Raw genomic sequence first — 25,193 nt, forward strand, 5'->3', positions numbered from 1 at the left:
TGTCCTAAGAAATAGTTAGACAAAGTGTAAGGAAAGACAAGCCTGGCAGGACTGTGCCGTACAACCTGCTCCCATAGGAAAGCTCCGATCTCCCTCCTGGCCCTGGAACACAGGTTCTGCTTCTCACAGTTTCCACCTGACTTTGTGTTTCTGTGAGGAGCAGGGTCTCTCTCCATCTTCTGGGGATAAATCTTTGAGTCATTTCTGCATCCTCAGAGCACTGCATTGCTGGTTGTGGTTCACCGCTTTAAACTGTGAAGACTCTTCAAGATTCAGGTAAAATTAACATTCATCAGAGTTTAGTTAGAAGGCAGTAAAACACCCCTGGTTTTACTATCATTGTGGCACCCCTACATCACAAATAATTGAAAAACATGTGAGAAGCCTATTTCTTCTCAAGGTCACATTTCCCTTATTTGTAGCACAGTCATACCAATGCCACCCCTACAAATTGATAAGAATTCACACTACCTGAGATAGGGAAAAGAGGAATCCAGACATTCTGATGGAGATGGAGATGTTAGAGTTTGAGAAACTAAAAAGCAGAGCTACTTTGTGCAATGGAGCAGAAACAGGAATCCAAACTCGAGACCATTCTCATAGTCACCTGAGTCATGACAGACACTTGCCGTGCAGTGAGGAAATCATGGTTTTCCCATCACATGGTTCTTCACTGGGTGTGTCTATGGGACAAGGTGACCTTTCAGGCCTACTTCACACCATTAACAATAATCAATGTGAGATAACTATGGATTAAAATGTGAAGAGAAAAACAGCTATGGTTTTCATAGCAAAAATGTAGAATAATACTTTTATAGCTCTGTGGAATTATAGGTTCCTTAAATAGATACCAAACCCTGAACTTAGTGAAATAAATTTTAAATTGGAATCCACTAAAATTAAGAACTATTCCTCATGAACACAAGCAGTGTGCAAAAAGAAAACCACACAATGGCACACAGTGGGAGAAGATATTAGTTAATACCAAATAAGACAATGGATTGGTACTGAGAACATTTAAGAAATATATGCAAAATTGTAAAATGACAAAAGAAAAAAATAGAAAAAAGCATAGTCTAACATGCAAATTGCAAATATTGATATACAATGTATATTCGCCTTTCAAATGTTCCTAAACTCCAAAATTCATCAGTCAGTAGACATTAATCCACAGCATGATACCAATAGGTACACAGAATGACTAAAGTATAAAAGGAGAAACGCCAACTATTGACAGGGGTGTGGAGTTCTCATCACACATTTGCGATGATAATGATAATGGTGTGGCCACTCAGGGAAAGTGCTTACTGGAATCTTATAAAATTTAGCAATCCTGAAACAGCCTAAATATCCAAATTCTCTAGCAACATTTGATAGAAAATGTATCTTTCCTTTCTTGGTTTGTCTGGGCACCAATGTCAAAACTCAGTTAACTGTATTTGTGTGGGTCTATTTCTAGATCTCTATTGTAGTACGTTCATCTATGTGTCTATCTATTAGCCAATCCCAAAGTCTCTTTATTACAGGAAACTTATGGTAAGATTTGAAATGTGATCATATAAGTCCTCCATTCCAACTGTTGTTTAAGAATTTTTTTGGCTCCTTAAATTCTTTTGCTTTTTCATATAAATTTTGAAATCAGTTTTTCAATATTTAAAACATAAACTTGAGCCTGACTGGTGGTGCAGTGGATAAAGCATCGACCTGGAATGCTGAGGTTGCCAGTTCAAAACCCTGGGCTTGCCTGGTCAAGGCACTTATGGGAGTTGGTGCTTCCTACTCCTCCTCCCCTCCTCTCTCTCTCTCTCTCTCTCTTTCTCTCTATCTATCTATCTCTCTCCTCTAAAATGAATAAAATCTTTAAAAAAAAAAACATAAACTTGAAATGCTTCAATTTAGCGAAGCTTTAAAATAATCCCTGAAAAATTTACTCTAGAAAGTGGAGTTCAGTGGCTATTTCTACCCTAGAAATATTAGGATTTATTACATCATGATAATTCTAAGGTCCAAGCACTTAAATATTCCATCCTACGAAAGAGAATTTTACATTCATAACAGGAAGGGCATTATTTCACACAGAAATATTTCACCTTTATAGGCTATAACTAGGTATGAACATTCTGTCAATGGGATACATCTGTAGGAGGGTTGGTCCAGCTTAACTTCAACTTAGATTCCCAGTGGATTTTGTCACATTGACACAAAAATGGGAGGCCTCTTTACCTTCAGATGTGGGCCTGTTCCCATTAGTGCCAGCAGGACTCTGCAGGGCCCTAGAATCAAAGCCAGAGAAAGGTGCAGGAAGAGAGACTCCTCCCCCCCCCCCCCCCCACCCAGAGCTAGGCATCCTCTGCTTTTTCCATATCCTCACACATGGTACCAACAGGCATCAATTAACACAACTGTTTGAGATAGAAGTACTCTTCTTTAAATCTCCACCTCTATCTTCAGGATATTTTTTTGAGACAGAGAGACGGACAGATAAGAGACAGACCAGAAGGGAGACAGATGAGAAGCATCAATTCTTTGTTGCAGCACCTTAGTTGTTCATTGATTGCTTTCCCATATATCCCTTGACCAGGGAGGAGGGGGTTACAGCAGACCAAGTGACCCCTTGCTCAAGCCAGCGACCTTGAGATCAAGTTGGTGAGCCTTGCTGAAACCAGATGAGCTTGCTCTCAAGTTGGCGACGTCCGGGTTTCAAACCTGGGTCCCCCACGTTCCAGTCCAATGCTCTATCCACTGTGCCACTGCTTGGTCAAGCTAAAAATTTTTCAAAAAGAGAAAATGTTTTTCCCATGAAACTTACTGTGAAGAGAATTGGGCTCCAGTGAGAGATCTAATCACGGACTGTGTACATATAATAGGTTTGAGATAACCGTGCTCATACTTAACTGACCCATCTGGTATGAGTGACTACTCATGAACTCAAATGGAAAACAGTTTGTTGATACCCAGAAACTTATTGTGGAAGGTTATTGTGCAGGTCAGAGTAGCTTTGATGAGAAACTCCAGTAAAGATGTTTCTCTTTTATGTGAACCACTTAATTATTACTTTATCTTTCTCTTCTGAAAATTTGGAAACCCCTTAAGGTTATGTGAAACACCGGGCCCCCAACCAATCTTCTGCCTCAGAGGCAGAAGAGAACAGGATGTCCTTGGGCAAATGCACCCCTGCATAGTCCACATCTGGGGGGTGTGAGGTGATGAACCTCTTTAATACAGATCTCTCTTCTCCCTTGGGAATATATACTGCACCCTCCCTCACAGTTTTCCAAAGCCTTGCGGGGGCCTCAGGAGAGAACGTATTTCTGCCTTGTAGCTCACTGTTCACATCAGGCACTTTCCATCTGTTGAAGGAGGTGGATCTTACCTGCCCCAGCACATGGAATCCAGTATGTATGCCAGAAGAACGTGGCAGGTCTCTTTTCATGACAGGCTCAAGGGACATGTGCATCTGCCATTGGGGCCGGCGGATACTATGGTTCCCCCAGCTCGTACTCTTATGCGGGTCCCAACCCAAGGACTTGCTGTATCCCGAGATCACAGGTGACAGGACTCATCTTTAGCCTCAGCTCAATTCTGGCCCCAAATTATTGACTTCGACTCTTATGTCCAGTGCATCCCTAAGAATCATGAGGGGTGGGGGCATCAGTGACACTGGCCACCTGGAATGTGAACCACAGGCAAAAGGTTTAGGAGGGACCAGTGAGAATTCTCTCTCTCTGCAGTCCCAGAGTTCAAAGTGGGGTCCTGACAGGGCTGATGTGTGATGTGAAGATACTGAAGAGTGTGAAGGACCAAACTTTGAGAAAAAATAATGGGGATAAAAAACACATGAACAGACAAAGCCCTACACTGTCCTCTGGTTTCAGGGTAATGTAGTAATTGTGGTCTGCAGACCCTCGGTCACACGGACAAGCTTTGTGTCTGCTCGAGACCAATGTTTACTTAGTGTAGACAATACACAGAATCCACCAAGACTTGGTTATTTTCTGAGTTTATTCTTCATCACATTAATTATTTTCAGACAGCTTGTCTTTTAAAACCCTGAAAATAGAGGTGGAGATTTACAGGGGAGTCCTTGTATCTCAAACTATTATATTGGAACAGAGAGAAACAGATATTTGTCACACAATTAAATAGTCAAATTAAGAAGTCTCTATTGCAAAAAGCCTGCGAGAGGGGGAGCCTAGTGAAACATGGTACAAAAGCAATAAAACACAATCATTAATTTTGATAACAAGCTCATTAAATTTTACTGACTTTTTATGTTTATCTATATGATCAATTTAAGGAAAAACATTTCTAAACACTAAGATCATAAGACTGAAGACACAGTAATAAATTTTTGTATACCTAAAAAAAAACCCCATTTCTAAACATTCTAAGATTTATGACCCCTGACACATTTGCAATGTGGCAAAAATAGATCCAAGGACTGAAGTAGGGAGTTTTAGAAAAAGTAAGTTCTGGGGTCACTTAGAGTTCAGTATAGAAATAAGCTAAAATAAAGTTACATATGCTAAGAGCCTTTAAAGTTACCTATGCTAAGAGACTTTCTACATTTCAAAACAACTGTAATAATTGGTGCCTGTCGTGGGAATGTGAGAGCATATGGAAAAAGCAGAGGATGCCCAGCTCAGGTGGGAAAAAAGAGAAGAGTTCCTGCGTGCACCTGTCCCTGGTGCTAATTCTAGGGCCCCATAGAGTCATGCTGCACTAATGAAATCAGGCCCATATATCATATGAAGATAAGAGTAAAGAGGCCTCTCATTTTTGTGTCAGTGTGATAAAATCCACTGGGAAGTGAAGCTGAAGCTTAGTAGGCCCAACCCCATACAGATAGATCCTATTTACAAAATTATATTCATACCTGGTTGTAGTTTATAAAGGTGACATATTCCTGTGTGAAATAAAGCCTGTCAAGAATGTAAAATTCTCACATAGGACGGAATTATCTGAGTGCATGAACCTGAGAGTTATAATGATGTAATAATCCTGGTATTTCCAAGGAAGAAAAAGTGAGCCACTCCCACTTTCCAAAGTGATTCTTTTCAGGAACAATTATTTATTTTTATTTTTACTTTTTTAGGGAGATAAACAGTGACAGAGAGTGAGGCAAAGAGAGGGAGAGATAGAGACAAACATACAGAAAAAGAGAGAAATAAGATGCATCAATTCTTCATTGCAGCACCTTAGTTGGTAATTAATTGTTTTTTTTCTTTAAGATTTTATTTATTTATTTTAGAGAAGAGAAAGAGAGAGAGAAGGGAGAGAGGAGCAGGAAGCATCAACTCCCATTTGTGTCTTGATCAGGAAAGCCCAGGGTTTCAAACAGATGACCTCAGTGTCCCAGAGTGATGCTTTATCAACTGCACCACCACAGGTGAAGCCATTGATTGCTTTATTTATTTTTTTATTGTGACAGAGACAGAGAGAGGAACAGATAGGGAAAGACAGTAAGGGAGAGAGATAAGAAGCATCAATTCTTCATTGTGGCACCTTAGTTGTTCATTCTCATATGTGCCTTGACCGGGGAGCTACAGCAGAGCAAGTGACCCTGCGCTCAAGCTGGTGAGCCTTGCTCAAACCAGATGAGCCTCAAGCTGGAAACCTCAGGGTTTCAAACCTGGGTCCTCCGCATCCCAGGCCAGTGCTTCATCCACTGCGCCACTGCCTGGTCAGGCTGATTGCTTTCTTATATGTGCCTTGACTGAGGGCTCCAACTGAGCCAATGACTATTGGTGCAGTGGATATAGCATCAGCCTGGGATGCAGAACACTCAGGTTTGAAACCCCAAAACTGTCAGCTTGTGTACAAGCTCAACTGGCTTGAGCATGGGCTCACCAGCTTGATCACGAGGTCGCTGGCTTGAGTGTGGGATTATATAGTGTGTCCGTAAAGTCATGGTGCACTTTTGACCAGTCACAGGAAAGCAATAAGATGATAGAAATGTGAAATCTGCACCAAATAAAAGGAAAACCCTCTTAGTTTCTGTAGGATGATGTGGCAGCATGTGCACATGTGCAGATGAGTGTAACACTGTGTATACAGCGGAGCAGCCCACGTCCATGCCAGTTGAGATGTGGATGGTACAGAGGAAAGTTCAGTGTGTTCTGTGGCTCACTAAATTAGAATCTGTAACCAAAGTGCAATGTGAATATTGGTGCGTTTATAACAAAGTGCCACCACATAGGATTATCCCACGAATAACTTGGTGGGATATGCAGTTGAAGGAAACCGGCAGTTTGGTGGAGAAACCCCGTTCTGGCAGGCCATCAGTCAGTGACGAGTCTATAGAGGCTATACGAGATAGCTACCTAAGGAGCCCTAAAAAATCTGTGCATGAGTCCACATCAAACTGCACTGAATAGGTATGAAACTGGGAGAGTTTTCCTTTTATTTGGTGCAAATTTCACATTTCTATCATCTTTTGTTGCTTTCCTGTGACCGGTCAAAAGTGCACCATGACTTTATGGACACACTGTAGATGACACCATGGTCAATGGGTTGAAGCCTAACCATCACTGGCTTGAGCTCAACATTGCTGACTTGAGCAAGGGATCACTCACTCTGCTGTAGCCCCCCCCCCTTTCCATCGAGGCACATATGAGAAAGCAATCAATGAAAAACTAAGATGCTGCAATGAATAATGCTCATCTCTTCCTGTCTGTCTGTCCCTGTCTGTCCTTATCTCTGCCTCTGTCAAAACAAACAAAAAGAAAACATCAGGTCTTGAATGTTCCTTCTTTGGTGACTCAAAAGTAAAAATCTCTTGTACAGGGTGGCCACTGGAAGACGGAATGATATAAAACAAAAAACATTTATTTGGAAATAAATTTTGGGGGATACAATTGATGCTGATATAATTCTCTGGGGTTCTCAGTACCCCCAAAATCTGCTGTTTTGTTTGTTGATAAAAATGAACAAGTTACAACTTTTTGAAACCCTTCAGTCTTTCAGTGGCTATCCTATATAAGCTCCCTGTTTCCCTATGTCCACAGTTAAGAAATATGAACTATCATATTTCTGACCACATGGTGTCATAGTGGACAAAGCACCTGGGATGCTGCAAATCCAGGTTCAAAATCCTGAGGTTGTTGGCTTGAGTGTAGACTCACCAGCTTGAGTACAGAGTCACCACATTGAGTGTGGGATCATAGACATAATCCCATGGTTGTTGACTTGAGCCCAAACGTCAATGGGCTAAAGTACAAGACAGCTGGCTTGAGAGGAAGCTTGCTGACATGAGCAAGGGGTCACTGCCTCAGCTGGAGCCCCCAGACAGGGCACATATGAGAAAGTGATCAATGAGCCGTGGCCGAATAGCTCAGTTGGTTTGAGTGTTGTTCCGGAGCACAGATTGTCAGTTTGATTTCCTGGTCAAGGCACACACAGAAGCAGCTCAATATTTCTGCCTCTCTCTCTTCCTGCCTCTGACCCCTCCCCGGAAAAAAGGAAAGATAAAATTATTTGTACCTCTTTCATTCTCAATTAAATAATTTGAAATCACATACACAAAAAGAAAAACAAAGTAATCAGTGATTAACTAAATCAGCACAACTATGAGTTGATGCTTCTCATTTCATCTCTTTCCTTCCTGTCTCTCTCTTGCTAAAATAAAAAATAGAATTTGATATTGGTAGTGTTCTCTATATGTACTTTAAAATATACTCTAATTTTTATAATACAGGGTTTACTTCACTAACTCAAACTAGTTCCTGTTTATGAAATTTTTGAAATATTCAATCATTTTGAAGTTTTTTTGTTCTTATTTTTTTGCTTTTCCTTTTTATTTTACTTTTTTTTTAGAGAGAGAGTTCTTGAGCTGTTCCTGTGAATGTCCTGACAGGGAAATCAATCTAGCAACCTGCACACTCCAGGAAGATAATCCAGAGCTTTCTTGGCAGTGCTTAACTTTTGATTTTTTAGAGGCAAAAAGAGGAAAGGAGAAGGAAGGGGAAAGAGAAAGAAAGTATTTGTTTGTTCTTCCACTCAGTCATGAATTTTTTTTGGTTGCTTCCCACGTGTGCCCTGACTGGGGATCAAACCTGCAATCTTGTTGTTTTGGGACGACACTCTTCATCAACTGAGCTAACTATTCAGGGCCAATTTAGAAGTCTTTCATAATCTAAATATTTGCATGTTTTATAATGAGAAAAGAGGAAGGCATATGTCAAAATTTTGCACCAATGGATTAAATAGTCTTTTCTCTCTTGTAAATACGTTTATTTCACTTCATATATTTTACAAGCAACAAAACTTCCCATAAACAAATTGACTTTCACTGACAATTGGCCTTTCTCCAATGTCATAAGCACCACTACTCCATTTTTTAATTTCCACTTGTATGAAATAATATTTTTTTCACAAAGGCACAGTGAAAGAAGGAAGGGGGAGGGGTGGAGAAGCAAATGTTTGCTTCTCCTGTGGACCCTGATGGGGAATACAACCTGGGACATCCACACACAGGGCGGATGCTCTACCACTGGACAAACTCGCCAAGGTCTTAATTGAAGCATTTATTTTTATTTTAGATTATTAAAAATTATATAGTCCTTGACATTTTTCAGTATTACAGTCATAGAGTGGTATTTTAACTTCCAAATTACATCAATGGCTAGATTTTCCAGGTAGAAAATCAACAAGAAAAGAAAGGTCTCCAATAACACATCAGACAAGATAAATTTGGGCTTAATCAATATATTTCACCCCAAAGCAGAAGTATATACATTCTAGACAAAATGAAGACAGAATGCTCTCTAAACCTAGAGACAGTGTCAGCTTCATCTGTTTTCCTAATGACCACAGGAAAGAAAATAAATCAATATATAAACAATGTGCATCAATCCACCTCAACATTACACACTAGATTACCTGGAAACTGAACAACTCCCACCAAGCCGAGGCCCTGTAGTTTGTGCTGTAACAAAACAATAATTATAAAGACACTATTGCAGGTACTGAGTGCAAGACACAAAACATCTGTAGATGCAATAAACATGAAAACTGCATACAGTGACTCCATAGCAAGCAGGGAGAGCCGTATTCAATACCTAGTTTCTAAAACGCTGTTGATTTTTAGGGTGGACATGTGCATAGGAACTAATATTGAGTAGCTTGACACTGAAAGAGCCAACAAACTTTGATGCTTTTACTTTCAAATTTTCCTACTAGGAATTCCCAGTAATGGTGACAATCACTTGAAATACACTCAAGGCACAATGGGCACCAATGGATCTACTTCTGGCCATGCAGTGAACATAGACAATAACCTTGCATCTAAACACTAAAGAAAATGGTTTGCCTGACAGTTGCTGGTCAACTGGGTAGGCAGCAACCTGGGAAGCTGAGATTTCAGATTCAAAATTCTGAGGTCAGCCTGACCAGGCGGTGGCGCAGTGGATAGAGCATCGGACTGGGATGCAGAGGACCCAGGTTCGAGACCCCGAGGTTGCCAGCTTGGGCGCAGGCTTATCTGGCTTGAGCAAAAAAGCTCACCCAAGCTTAGACCCAAGGTCGCTGGCTTGAGCAAGGGGTTGCTCAGTCTGCTGAAGGCCCACGGTCAAGGCACATATGAGATAGCAATCAATGAACAACTAAGGTGTCGCAACAAAAAACTAATGATTGATGCTTCTCATCTCTCTCCATTCCTATGTCTGTCGCTATCTATCCCTCTCTGTCCCTGCAAGAAAAAAAAAAAAAATCAAAACCCTGAGGTCACAAACTTGAGCATGGGATCATCAACATAATCCCAAGGTTCCCATGGTCACTGGCTTGAGCAAAAAGTCACTGTATCAGCTCCAACCTCAAAGATCATGACACCTATGAAAAACAATCAATGAGCAACTGAAGTAACACAGCTGTATGTTCATGCTTCTTTGCTTGCCCCCTTCCTGTCCCTTTCAAAAAACAAATAGAATAGTAAGAAAATATTTCAATTCAAAGGCTGCTATGATCTCCAGATTTTTCTAGAAAGAATGATCAACAGTTGGCTACATTCATAACTGAGAATCAAACCTGTTCAACTTGCCCTGGTTTCACTTCAGTAAAGCAGAAAGTAGTAACATAAAACTGGGAAAACCTTCAGAACTCTAATAAAAATTGAGAGCAGGAAGATCATCTCAACACACAAATGCCATTTCATCCTAAAAGTAATATTCATATTCAGAGAGTTCAACATAAAATTATGAGTTGTGGGCTACATACTTTGTGAAATATATAATGTAAAATATTCATAAAATTCTGATGTGTCACTGAAATTAGAAGGACTCCAAATTACAAATCAAAACCCCCAGTGCTGGCATGCCCAGGGCAAGGGAGGGAAAGAAGTGAGATGCTCTGGCCACAGCAGCTCAAAGGAGAATGACTATGATTTCTGCAGCTGAGAACAAAAATAAAGATTCTAAAAGAAACAGAAGTGGAAAATAAACTTGATTTTCCTGACTGGAGCCAGTTGTGCAGGCTGGAAAACAGGTGTCAGCGCTCCACATGCAGTGTTCAGGTCAACTCGGCACCCTGTGTCTTAGTCATCTCCCACCTGGCCCTGCAGCCTCACTGCTACTGGGACTCAGGTCTCTTCCTTACGGAGCCTCTGTTAGAGTGACAGCACTGTCCTGTGTGTGTGCACTTCATGTAAATGTCAGAGAAACAGGGTGACAGTGCATAACCTAGTGTTCAGATGAACACACTGGCACAGACAAGGAAATGACTTGCTGTGCTGTGCAGGAGTTGTGGTACAGTTGCAATTATTTATGGATGGATTAGAGGGGGGGAATTTATTATGATTAATAACAAATTAAGTCAACCTGACCAGGCAGTAGCACAGTAGATAGAGTATCCGACTGGGACACAGAGGACCCAGTTTAAAAAACTGAAGGTCACCGGTTTGAGTGCAGGATCATCCAGCTTGAGCATGGGATCATAGACATGACCCTGTGATTAATGGTTTGAGTCCAAAATCACTGACTTGAGCTCAAGGTCACTGGTTCAACTGTATATACCAGTCAAGGCACAGATCAGAAAGCAATCAATGAACAACTAAAGTGCCACAACAAAAAATTGATGCTTCTCATCTCTCTGCCTTCCTGTCTGCATGTCCCTCTCTTTGTCTCTCTTGTTAAAAAAAAAAAGTCAAAATTAAAGTGGTTTTGAACTTATGCAACCTAAAGTAAAATAAAGAAAAAGAATCAACACACAACAAGCTACACAACATCACCAGATGAAGATGCATCAGCCTGGACTCTAGAGGAACAGCTAGTAAAACAATAGACTAAGAGGATAATGGGTATGTACCATCCTCACCAAACCATGGAGGGACACATTACCAGGACAGAAAGCTTCAGCCTGGGCTCCAGAGTTGCCCACCCACCATGTGCATCAACCAGGAAGAGTTCTCTGGAGCTTCAGGGACTCTACCTATATTTATAGGAAAATTTGGGCTGGAGGTTATTAACCTAGGAGCCCTTCATGCATAACCTCTAGGAAGAAAGAAAGGTCAACACATTCTGAAATAATTAACTTGGGCTGGCAATCAAGTAGTAAGAACATCCTTCCTGGCTTCAGGGAAACCTGTCTTGAGACCATTCTTCCTGGATTCAGGGGAAACTGCAGCAGAAAGTCTTATCCCATCCTGAGTAAATGACAAAGTCATCCCTGCAACCATTTTTTGTGACCCTTTTTGTTCATGTTCAATTGAGTTCAAATTTACAGATATATACTGTTTTTCCACACTTAGATGACATCACTTTCACTTACAAAACGTGACAATAATTTTAAAACATTGAAATACTGTTACTCTCCAATGAAAAAAATGGAATACACTAACCAAAATGAAACTTCGTGAGATCTCTGTGAAATTACCTAAATTTTACAGGTGATTTCTGTATGCCACTACACTCCACACAAACCATTCTTAAAATCTGAACAGATCATATTAGGAACATATCATGACCAATGAAACAAAAGAATACTATGGTAGGTTTTATGTGAAACAAATAAAAGTAAAAAGAATAACTGCATTGAGTTTCCCTAACCAAGATTCATGAGTTTTAAGAAAAAAAAACGTAAAAAAAATGCGATGTACAGAAAATCATTCACATTAGAATTCCAGGAGATGTCTACTTGGCTAGTAACTGATCAGCTTTGTCAAAATTACATGTTGATGCCTTATGTCCCTATCCTTCTGAAGATGTGCACACACAATTTTTATTTTTTAGTCCTTTTATTCTTACAATACATCTTCACGTTACTAATGTACATACTGTATTTTTTGTGTATCAAACTATGTAAATTTGTTTAACTGGGCTTGGTCCTGAAACAGTTATGTGAAATAATATATATATATATAAGGTCAGAAGTTAAAAAGAACTTCCTAATTATAGTAGACTGGAGCTTTTTCAATTAGTAAAACTCGTGAAGCAGAGCAGAGTAATACTGGTGGGTGAGTAGCAGTTACAGAGATTACAAGGGAGATGGAAACAGACACGCTTATAACCTCACAAGACCTGGAAGAAAAAGCCAGAATGCCTGTAGTTACTCGTGGAGGCCACGGCAGAATGCCAGGAGAGTAGCAGAACCAAGAGCACATGCCTTTAACAGGATCCATCTACAGACTCCGCGTGATTCTCAAGCTAACTTTAGATTGTTAAAAAATAAACCAAAAGAGTAAGGATTTGGAAAGCTACACAGAGAAGTTATCTAAGGTGAAACATGGTGAAAGCCCTGAGGAGATTCTGTTGCTCACAGGGTGTTGAGTAAGGTTACCATACTGTGTAAAGCTTTCCCATGTTCTTTATGTCTCCTCCTCTTCTATCCAGTATAAGCAGATGTTGAGTAGAATATGAATAAGGACAAAGACTTTGGAACATAAATTACATTTGAAGGTTTCAATGTCTGATGCTCAGTAAGGCTTGAACAAAGGTTAAATGTTGTGCCAAATTACTGACATTTTTCCTGTTCCTCTCCAACATGAATTCTGCAATGTTCAGCAAGTTTTAAGCACAGATAAAAGGCTTTGTCACATTTGCAAGGTGACTCTCTGGTATGTATTCTCATGATAAGGAAGATGAGAGCAGTCATTTAAGGTTTTCCCACACCTCCATATTCATAAGGCTTCTTTTGAGAATGAATTCTATAATCATTAGTAAGATTCCCCTGCCAAATGAAAACCTTGTTACACTACCTACAAATATAAGGTTTCTATCCAGTATGAATTCTCTGATGTCGAGTAAGGTTTGAGGAGCAATTAAAGGCTGTGCCACATTCTCTACATTGATAGGGCTTCTCTCCAGTGTGAATTCTTCGATGCTGAGCAAGGTGAGATGACATTCTAAAGGCTTTGCCACATTCTCTGCATTTGTATGTTTTCTCTCCTGTGTGACATTTTTGATGTACAGTAAGACTTGAGGATTCTCTGTAGGCTTTGCCGCATTCTCTACATTTGTATGGTTTCTCTCCTGTGTGGATTCTTTGATGTATAGTAAGCTGTGAGTTCCGGATAAAGGCTTTGCCACATTCTCTACATGAGTATGGTTTCTCTCCTGTGTGAATTCTTTGATGTACAATTAGCTTTGAATTCTGCATAAAGGTTTTGCCACATTCAAAACATTTATGAGACCTCTGTCCAGCATGAACTCTCTGATGTTTCTTAAGAACTGAGGAACTTTGAAAGGTTTTGCCACATTGTCTGCATTTACATGGTTTCTCTACTGTGTGAGTTCTATGATGCATAGTAAGACTTGAGGATTTTCTAAATGCTTTGCCACAAAGTCTGCATTTGTATGGTTTCTCTCCTGTGTGAGTTCTGTAATGTATAGTAAGAGTTGAGGAATGACTAAAGGCTTTGCCACATTGTCTGCATTTGTATGGTTTCTCTCCTGTGTGAATTCTTTGATGTACAGTAAGGTTTAATTTCCGGATAAAGGTTTTGCCACATTCTAAACATTTATGAGACCTCTCTCCAGTATGAATTCTTTGATGGTTAGTAAGGGTTGAAGAATGGCTAAAGGCTTTGCCACATTCTTTACATTTGTATGGTTTCTCTCCTGTGTGACTTCTCTGGTGTCTAGCAAGAGTTGAGGATTGGGTAAACGCTTTGCCACATTCTCCACATTTGTATGGCCTCTCTCCTCTGTGAGTTCTTTGATGTCCAGTAAGAGTTGAGGAATAGTTAAAGGCTTTGCCACATTCTCTACATTTGTATGGTTTCTCTCCCGTGTGAATTCTTTGATGTATAGTAAACTGTGACATCCACATAAAGGTCTTGCCACATTCTAAACATTTATGAGACCTCTCTCCAGTATGAATTTTCTGATGGTTATAAAGAGTTGAGGAATGGCTAAAGGCTTTGCCACACTGTCTGCATTTGTAAGGCCTCACTTTGATGTGCATATTTCTCTCATGTAAAGTAAGACATGAATGCCAATTAAATGTCTTTACAGATTTTTCATATTTATCAAGTTTTTCTCTACTATGGACTTTCTTAAGTATATATACATTCAATATTTCACTGAAAGCTCTGGTACATAAATTATAAGTGTAAGCTTCCTCCTCAGGATGAATATTCTCATCTTTACTATGATGGGAAGATTGTTTAATAGATTTGACACACTTCCTTTGTTTGTTTGTTATCTCCACAACATGAACGACCTGATGAATATTAGAATGTGACATCTGGTCAAACACTTCTCCATGTTTATAAAGGTTCTCTGAAAATAAAGTTTTCTCATTTTTATTATGAATCGATTCTTGTTTAAATTTCTTCCAATGTTCATTGCATTGATAACTTCTGTCTCCATTATGTGTACTCTGGTAATCATTGAAAATAAAAAACACTTTAGTAAAAGCTATAATTTTATTTAACATGTATACTTATTCCTGGATATCTAGTCTGTGATACCTATTAACCCATACTGGCTGTATAAAATTTGCTCTGACGTTTATGAAAATTATAGACACTGAAATAAAAAACATTTGAAAAACAAATCCAATGAATATTTACTCTACAGATTACACAAGGCCCTAGCTTTTCTAGATTTCCTTTTTAAAAATATATGATAGTAAAAACTAGTTTCTGATCTTCATTTTTTAATTTTTTATTTTATTGAGAAGGGAGGCAGAGAGACAGAGTCCCACACGAGCTCCAACCAGTATCCACCTGGCAAACCTACCCAGGGCAATGCCCTGCCCATCTGGGGCTGTTGCTCAATTCCTCAGAAATGGAGCCATTTTATTAGTGCCTGGAGCAGAGGCTATGGAGCCATTCTGAGTGCCTGAAACCAATGGGTGGAGAAGCAGATGGTTGTTTCTCTTGTGTGCCCTGACTGGGAATCAAATCTGGGACAACCACATGCTTGGCCACTCTACCACTGAGGAGACCAGCCAGGGCCAATCTTTATTTTTAGAAACTAACTGACCTGCAATGTAGCTCACTTAAAGAGGGAGTTTTGTAAATGTGTAATATTTTTGACAAAGAGTTAATCACAAGTAATAGTCCTTCCCTGAGCAGATAGCTAAGTTGGTTAGAGCATCATCCTGAAGGACAGAGGTTGCTGGTTCAATTATCAGTCAAGGCACATAGAGGAGCAGATAGATGTTCCTGTCTCTCTTCACATTTTCCCCTTCCTCTCTTTCAATAAAATGAATAAAATAAGATTTTTCTCTTTTTTGAGGCAGGGAGAGATAGACAGGAACACTGAGCTACTCCTGTATGAGCCTTGACCGGGGAATCAAACCAGCAATGTCTGTGCTCCAGGACAACTCTCCAACCGACCCACCTATCCGGGGAGGGCTTATTTTCTTTTTACTTTCAAAGAGACAGAGGCAGGGAGAGAGAGAGGAACAAGAAGGGAAGCATTTATTTGTTGCTCTGCCCTATTGTCCACTCACTGGCTTCTCCTGTGTGCCCTTATCAGCAATTAAATCCAAAACCTTGTTTCAGGATGATGCTCTTAAACAAATGAGTGTTTAAAAAACCAAAGGAAATAAACATTTAAAAAAATGAATAATAATAATCTTTCCACCATGGCCAAAACACTCCATTGGTTTCAGTGTCATTCTGGTATGCAAAGATTACAGGCTTAATTTCTGTAAGTACACATACAGGAAAAGATCAATGTTTCTGTCACTCTCTCTTTCTCCCCATTCTTCTCTCTAAATATGTAAATAACAACGAAAAAGAATTGCGGCAGGTTAGTTCTGTCCACATAATATCCTTTCTTCTCAGCACTCTTCCTAAATTTCTGAGGCTTTTATTAAGTTTACATTATCAAAACCACACATTCCATATCTTACCAATATTGCTTTAGAGAAGAAATCTTCTATGCCTGAATTTTGTAACAAGGTCTGGTTGTCTTCAGATGGCACAGCTGAGAGATACAAAATAAATGTTCAGTTATCACACAAGGTAAACGGATATACCAGCAAGAATTGACAAAATTACATTTTAAATCCTCCAAGGGTGGGTTAAGAGTTCAAAGCACAAGACCAAGAATAGTAACAATAAAAAAAGTCACATCAGAGGGGAATGAAAACTTACTTTCATTGCTAACAATATCTGCTGAAACACCCAAGCACACAAGGGCGATATGATAAGAACATTCCCAATTACCAGTTTCTTCTCAAGACACACAGAAATGGTGCTGTATGTTCAGTGAACTGGCTGCTTTGCTGCTTCCTGAGAGACTGTTTCTGCTTTGCATGACTGAGTGCCAAGGGAATGGCAGTACATGGTGACTGCACTGTAAAGACCATTTTTTAAAAAGTGAGTAATTGTTCAAGCACACAGAGACTGCAGTCCTGAAGACATATATCAAAAACAGAAACAGCATGACCAGAGCTGATACAGTGAGTAGAAGTGTCAGCCTGGGATGCTGAGGTACCAGATCTCAATCCCTAAGCTCTCAGGCTTCAGCATGACCTCATTTGTCTTGACTGCAGTCTCAAAAGTTTAAGAGCAAGGACACCAGGCCTGACCAGGTGGTGGCACCATGGATAGAGTTTTGGCTGGGATGTTGAGGACCCAGGTTCAAAACCCCAAGGTCGATGGCTTGAGTGCAGGCACACCAGTTTGATCGTGGAGTCACTGGCTGAAGATTGTGGTCGTAGACATGACCTCATGGCTGCTGGCTTGAGCCCAAGGTCACTGGCTCAGATGCAGCTCCACATCAAGGCACATACGAGAATGCAATCAATGAACAACTGAGAAGCCCCAAGTATGAGTTGATGCTTCTCATCTCTCTTTTCATGACTGCTCTCTCTCATTAAAAGAAAAAAAAATACCAAGTTTGCTAGCTTGAGCATGGGAGCATTATGATTCCATGGTACTAGTTTGAGCCCAAGGTCACAGGCTTGAGCTCAAGGTCACAGGCCTGAAGCCCAATGTTGTTGGCCTGAGCAGGGGTCACTGCCTCAGCTGAAGACCCCAAGTCAAGGCACATATAAGAAGTAGTCAGTGAACTAAAGTGACTCAGCTGCAAGTTGATGCTTGTCATCTCTCTCCCTTGCTCTCTCTCACCCTCAGTTAAAAAACAACAACAACAATAAAAGGTTCAGGGTCATTTTAAAATAAAATTAAAAAAAGATCAAGATGTGAACATAAATGAGAAGAAATAAATGGATGATAAAAAAGAATGAAACCACCTGACCTGTGGTGGTACAGTAAAGTATTGACCTGGAATGCCGAGGTTGCCAGTTCAAAACCCAACGCTTACCCAGTCCAGATATATTGAGAAGCAACTACAAGCTGGTGCTTTCCTCTCAGAATGGTCATGAGATATAAAGTGCAGCATGGGGACTATAGTAAATAATACTGTAATAACTATGCTGGGTCCTGGAAATATGACAGGGAATATTTTCAGATTTTTTAAATTACATTAAGGTTTAACCTCTATCCTGTACATATGAAACTAGTTCAAAATAATACTGAATGAAAAAAAAATGCAAACCAAAAACAGAAAATTGATCTCCAGAAGTTTGAAAATTATATAAAAGTTACAGTGATAAAAAATCCTTCTATATAACTATAATTTATAACGAAGTATACCTACAAACAGCAAAGTTTGCATCATGACATTATATAGCAGAAAAACTTCTTAGATAATGCATTCAAATCTTTCAAAAATAAATTTCAAGTATAATTTTAATAAAAACATTTAAATGACATGAGAATTTTTTTTATGGTTTAATGTATTTCAGCTACTCTTACAAAAATGTGTAAGCTGTAATCCACTTCACCAAAAAAAAGAAACCCCTTTATCACTAAAGAAAGCATGAGAAAGTTGTAGAATATGGAAAGACTAATCTTCAAACATTTCAGATTAAGTACACCATGAGAAAGGAACATGATGATAAAGGAAATGAAAAATCTCACTTTTCCCTGAAGTAAACTTAAATTAAGGAACAAAGCCACTTCCTAAATATGAAGTGCCCAATAATGCTGTATCCCTCTTCTTACCATAAAGGAAAAATCCTGCATGTTGCATCAGCATTTGTGGATCCAAAACCACAAATATGACAAAGATCTCATCAAAAAGTGAAAACAGAAAAGGACACAGTCCCGGGCAGCTCTCAGCTGCACAAGAGAACTGCAGAATGACAGTGATGATGAAAGCAGGTAACAGAGGACACTTTCCTACCTGTTGGGCAATACTCTAAGGTCGCCTATGGCAGTAACTTACTGAAAACTCTGAGATACATAGCGTCATGAAATGACTCTAATGTGGACAATTAAAAAATACTACTTGCAATGTTTTTTTTCTTCTTTTCCAAGTGAGAGGAAGGGATAGAGACAGACTCATACATATGCCCCCATGAGATTCATGTGAAAACCTGATTTGGGGTGATGCTCTACTCATCTGGGGCCATACTTCCAACTGAGCTATTTTTAGTTCCTGGGGTGAAGACACCATAGAGCCATCCTCAGCGCCCAGGGACAGTACAGTGTCAGTAATCGAGCCATGGCTGCACAATGGAAAGAGAGAGAAAGAAAGAGAGAGAAGGGGGAAGGGGAAGGTGTAGAAGCAGATAGTCACTTCCCCTGTATGCCTTGAATGGAATTGAACCCAGGACATCCACATGCCAAACTGATGCTCTTTCACTGAGTAAAGTGGCCAGAGTTAAAACCAGAAATTTTTAATGATAGTTCTTTCTAAGGAAAACAACATTTTGAAGTGAAACAATTAGATCTTTTTACTTTGGGGAGATGCGTTGTGTTATGATGAAATCAATTAGTCTACACTCTGAAGGGTCTAGTGGTAACCTCCACAGGATTAGAAATGATAAACCTGAAAACATGACATCTACCCCCAGGTGTCCTGAAATTTCTGCAGCCAATTCTAGGATCTCAACCACCTCCTTTAAAAACTCCAAATGAGCCTAACCAGGCGGTGGCACAGTAGATAGAGCATCGGACTGGGATGCCAAAAACCCAGGTTTAAGATGCCAAGGTCGCCAGCTTGAGTGCGGGCTCATCTGGTTTGAGCAAAATAAAAAATGCTCACCAGCTTGGACCCAAGGTCGCTGGCTTGAGCAAGGAGTTACTCCGTCTGCTGAAGGCCCGCAGTCAAGGCACATATGAGAAAGCAATCAGTGAACAACTAAGGTGTCGCAATGCACAATGAAAAACTAATGATTGATGCTTCTTATCTCTCTGTTCCTGTCTGTCTGTCCCTGTCTATCCCTCTCTCTGATTCTCTGTCTCTGTGAAAAACAAACAAACAAACAAAAAACTCCAAATGAGCCTGACCAGGCATGTCACATTGGATAGAGTGTCAGACTGGGACAAGGAGGACCCAGGTTTGAAACTCCAAGGTCACCAGCTTGAGTGCAGGCTCATCTAGCTTGAGCACAGGTTCATTATCTTGAGCATGGGATAATAGACATGATGCCATGGTCTCTGGCTTGAGCAAAGGGTCACTCCCTCTGCTGTAGCCCCTTGGTCAAGGCACACAATCAATGAACAACTAAGGAACTGCAAGGAAGAATTGATGCTTCTCATCTCTCTCCCTTTCTGTCTGTCTGTCCCTCTCTCTGTCTCTGTCACACAAACAAAAAATTCCAAATGAGAAAAAAGCCGCTTATCATGTAATTCCTCAGTTCAATGCACAGGTTTCCTAGGTCCTCCAAGTAATGAAATAGAAGCCAGATCACAGTGGCCCTCTTAGTCCAAGTGGAGGACCCCGCCCCCACTGCTAATGTAATGATGGGTCACTGGAACAAAAGCAGAGTCCCGAGAGGATGCAGGAACACGGGACGTGTTGGAGATGAGCTGTCCCTCTATGACAGCAACCAGAATAAACCTGGGCTTCTCACAGCCCTTTCCACTGCAGCAGCTTCCCAACCACATTTTTGGGTCTGGTCTCCTCTGTGACATTCAGGTCTCTCACCTGTGTCATCTGCCTTCTCACCCCACCTACCTGGGTGGAAGGATACTGTCTTTTTCCCTTCATATCCCAGAGCTTCTTCATTTGCTTCAAGAAAAGGGCCAGGACTGACTTACAGAGAGCAAGATATGCTTATTAAAAAAGGGAACATGAGTTTTGATATAGATTCTCCAATTTCCAACTAATTTTGTGCCCAGGTGAGAAGTCATGGTACAATATTACAATGTTCTAGAAAATAACTTTCCAAATACTGTTCTCTGATAGCACCCCAGACAACATATAAGTTTTCATACACACTGAGTTACAATTAATGTGCATCATGAAGCCTTTGTTTCTACACCAGCAAACCCCTGTATTTGTTCACTGACGGCAGAACTCTGAAATCTACCCTGCAAGGCAGAAGCTCCCACATAATGTTCACTCTAATGAAGGAAACAAAACACTGCAGGTGGAGAATAAACTCAGGAAGGAAGTCATCCTCACCCAGGGAGACCAGGTTCCTGTAGTTCTCCAACATCACATCCATGTACAGTTTCTGCTGAGCTGGGTCCAGGCATTCCCACTCCTCCTGAGAGAACTCTACAGCCACATCCCTGAAGGTCACATCCCTGAAGGTCAATGGTTTCTGGAAGAAAAACATAATAACAAAGGTCCACAGTCTGAGTTCATAATGTCACTGAACATGAAAACAGGGTTAGAAGTGGTTTTGTCCTAGGAGAAAATGATCCAGTAAGATGATTTTTCCCAGCGATATATATATTTTTATGTGTGTGGGAGAGAGACAAGGACACACAAACTGTTTTGAGACAGATTAGAAGCATCAGCTCATAGGATATAGCCGTTTCAGGCATTCACTGGTTGTTTTCTCATTTGTACCTTGACCTCAGGGCTCGAACTCAGCCAGTGACCCTTTGCTCAAACCAGAGACCTTGGGCTCATGCCAGTGACCATGGAGTACTGTCTATAAACCCATGCTAAAGTCAGGGACCCCGGATTCAAGCCAGTGACCTCAGGGATTTGAATCTGGGTCCTCAGTGTTCTCAGTCAATCAATGCTTTATCCACTGCACCACCACCTGGTCAAGCAACAATATATTCAATATTTCAAAGAAATTTTTATCATCTTTTGCTTTGTTTTTTAAATCTTTCACACACTAATATTCTCTAATGTATTTGCTAACACTGAGTAACAAGGATGATGAATGTCCACAAATGCATTGCACAGACTTGACTTTTCAAGAAGATGAATTTTAAAATTAAGGCATCACCATGATCTGGTAGCTCAGTCGTTCAAAGCTTTGTCCTATATGCCAAGGTCTCAGGTTGGATTCCTGGTCAGGGAACATACAAGAAATCAACCAATGAATTCATAAATAAGTGAAAAAGCAAATTCATGGTTTTCCCTCTCTCTTTTTCTCTCTCCCTCTCTGAAATCAATCACTAAAATGAAGGCATCAACACAGGCATGTGGATCTGTCAGTGCTGTATCTGCATCACTCATGATCAGTTGTGTGTATTTCTTCTTTTTTTTTTCTTTTTTTTTTTCCCGAAGCTGGAAACAGGGAGGCAGTCAGACAGACTCCTGCATGTGCCGGACTGGGATCCACCCGGCACGCCCACCAGGGGGCGATGCTCTGCCCCTCTGGGGTGTCGCTCTGTTGTCATCCAGAGCCATTCTAGCGCCTGAGGCAGAGGCCACAGTGCTATCCTCAGTGCCCGGGCCATCTTTGCTCCAATGGAGCCTCGGCTGCGGGAGGGGAGACAGAGAGGAAGGAGAGGGGGAGGGGTGGAGAAGCAGATGGGCGCTTCTCTTGTGTGCCCTGGCCGGGAATCGACCTGGGACTCCTGCATGCCAGGCCAACGCTCTACCACTGAGCCAACCGGCCAGGGCCTGTGTGTATTTTTCAGCTGGAAAAGTCATGGCAACTTGAAAGTATAAGTACTTCTTCAATTTTGACGTGTAGAACAGTGAACTGCCATTTTCTAAAAATGCTGATTCTGACTCAGGAGTTCTGGGATGGGGCCTGTGTTTCCACACCTCTACCAAGCTCTCTTTTTATCAGTGACACCAATGTCCCCAGTCCACGTGCCACACTCCTGAATAGCACAGAGAAAGAAAACATGAGAAAAATGCATGCATGACTTTGAACTGAAATTTTAATGGAATTTCTTGTTCTCACGGAATAGGATGCATAGCAACCACTAATTTACCACACATAAACTTAGAACAAGATAATTCTTCCCTGGCTGTGAGACTGCTTTGTAAAACCTACAGTGAAAGGTAGACCTTAAGTTTTACTTCAAATTTAATCTATAATTTTTTTAAAAAAAAAGAACACCGACCAATACAGGAAACCTCATAAACATTTATAGAAGTTTCTGTAACTGAGAATCACAAAAACTTCTTAAGGAAGAAGAAAAAGAGCTCAAAAACGTTAACACATTATGCACAGAGACATACATAGGGGAACTAGGTACAATTTAAAAGTGAAAGAAAATATAATGAAATCAATATTATATTGTGATTATGTAGCTTCATAAATCAGTTGTAAATGATACTTGTTTTTTATAACACAGTAGCAAGAACATCCATAATAATAGAAGTTAGAGCTACTTTCTTTTTGTCTGTAATTTCTTTGAAATTGTTATGCACATTCGTGGAGAGCTATCTGCTGTGACACTGTAGGCAAACAACATGAATAAGGAAATTATCTGAAAATGACTACAAAAAATAGTAATTACTGCAAATGTTCATCCACATGTACCCCCCACATTGTGTTAACACTCCTTTTAAATAGCAGGACTTTCTCATCAATCTAATGACCAAGTCTCTTCTAGCTGCTCTTCTCTGTCAAAACTTCCTCAACTCTTCTGACCCCTAGAAGCAGCAGTTCCTTAATGCTGACCCACAGAACTGATGCTGCAGTGACCCGAATATAAAGCTTACATTCCCTTCTTACTGATGTCCAAGCCTCTGACCCATCCTCATAATAATGTTGGACACAGTTGCCCTCCAGGTTGATGTCACAAAGGGAATGTCTCTAATATTTGAAAGCGATTAGAGAGTAATGGCAGCACGAGATACTCTTGATCTTTCCTGTTGAAATTTTATCAAATTGAACAGTTATTACACAGTGAAGTAACCCCAGCTGGGCTCGTGGGTACGCCTGAAGGATCCTCACACTGAATGGACTGAAGGTGTGCCGGGTTGAAAAGGGGGTACAAGATAAAATGCACTTGCAGCCAGCTCTGAAGAGGAGAGAAGCCAGTGTGACCTTTCTTTTTCTCTGCTGCACTGTGGCAAGGAGGGCCATGCTGCCTGGGTTTCGTTTACTGGAAATGGAGAGTGATGCCTGGAGTGCCTGATCCTCCTTTAGATGGGAGAAGCAGAGACTGAGGGACAGAGGGGAAGATGCTGAACTAAGGAGGCAGGGCTGAGCCCAGGGTTGTGGCCATGGTTCCTGTGGTCTGCCTGCAGCCCACCCCCTACACCGAGACAGAGGAAAACAAAGTAAGCCCCCCAGCCTCCCAGATACCAACTCCTTCTCCTCGAGGGTAGGAAGAGTGGCAGTGGCAGACCCCACAGCTAGCTCTCCAGAGCCACTGTTTCCCCTGAGCAACAGAGGTGCTCCATGCCTAGTTCCCTGGTCTGTTGAGATGCAGGGAGGAGTGCCTGGAGACCTGAAATCACCATTGCTAGAGCCTCAAAGTCACAAAACTCTAAAGCCACAAAGCCATCAAGCCACAGAGCTGAAGCTATAATGCCCTCAATATGTGCCACACCCACCAACAACTGCAGCCCTGAGGACATCATTAACAGGAAGGTCGCAGGGGAGTTCTGCCCAAGAATCTCAGAGCCAGAACTTCCAGTACAGCAACACCTACTGGAAGAAAACAGTAACCTCACAAACCTGAAAAACATTTTTTTTCCCATTTATTTCTTTTTCTCAATTTTCTTTTTTCTTTTTTCCTATTCTTCCCATTTGAATTTCATTATCTTTAACTTTTGTATTTTTTATTCTTATTTTTTGTGGATTATTTCTTTTTTCCCTTTTTTTAGTTTTTGCTTGTTTTCTGTGGTTTTTCTTTTCTAATCCTTATTTTTTAAATTTAATAATTATTGCTTTTTAAAAATTTTTAGTTTTCACTTTTTAGTTCTTTCTTGTTAGCGTTCTTAACAATACCACCTCAAATGCCACAAAGGAAGAAATCAAATACCATGGTAACACAAAAAAGATGCAGTTCAGAAAGAAAAGAAAAAATCTCTAGGAAAAACAGTATCAATTACATGAAAACATTAAAGTTGCCTGACCAGGTTGTGGCGCAGTGGATAGAGCATCAAACTGAGATGCAGAAGACCCAGGTTCGAAACCCCAAGGTCCCTGGCTCATCTGGCTTGAGCGTGGGCTCACCAGCTTCAGCATGAGGTTGCTGGCTTGAGCATGGGATCATAGACATGACCCCATGGTTTCTGGCTTGAGCCCAAAGGACACTCACTGGCTAGAAGCCCAAGGTTGCTGGCTTGAGCCAACAGTCATTCATTCTGCTATAGCCCCTCAGTCAAGGCATATATGAGAAAACAATCAATGAACAACTAAAGAGCTGCAACAAAGAGCCACAACAAAGAATTGATGCTTCTCATCTCTCCCCCTCTCTCCTCTCTGTCTGTTCTTGTCTGTCCCTCTCTCCATCTCTCTCTGTCAAAAGAAAAAAAAAACATTGAAATTAAACTGACAGGGAATTCAAAACTGAAGTTATATAAACACTCAATGAGATGTAAGAAAACACTGATAAGCCAATTTAATGAGCT

At 40.6% G+C, this 25,193-nt stretch overlaps 1 protein-coding gene across 1 annotated transcript in view; it reads right to left on the reverse strand.

The window, feature by feature from the left end:
• LOC136399339 (zinc finger protein 420-like) overlaps positions 1–24,231 on the reverse strand; it is a 41,434-nt gene extending 17,203 nt beyond the window's left edge. The window contains exons 1-2 of the mRNA XM_066374417.1: positions 24,171–24,231; positions 20,868–21,009 (exon numbers count right to left, since the gene is read on the reverse strand). Coding sequence (XP_066230514.1) covers positions 20,868–21,009; positions 24,171–24,197 — 169 coding nt within the window. The 5' untranslated portion in view covers positions 24,198–24,231. The remainder of the gene's footprint in view (positions 1–20,867; positions 21,010–24,170) is intronic.
• Positions 24,232–25,193: the final 962 nt, after the last annotated feature.

The sequence above is a fragment of the Saccopteryx leptura genome, chromosome 3, assembly GCF_036850995.1.
Source record: "Saccopteryx leptura isolate mSacLep1 chromosome 3, mSacLep1_pri_phased_curated, whole genome shotgun sequence".
Lineage (NCBI taxonomy): Eukaryota > Metazoa > Chordata > Mammalia > Chiroptera > Emballonuridae > Saccopteryx > Saccopteryx leptura.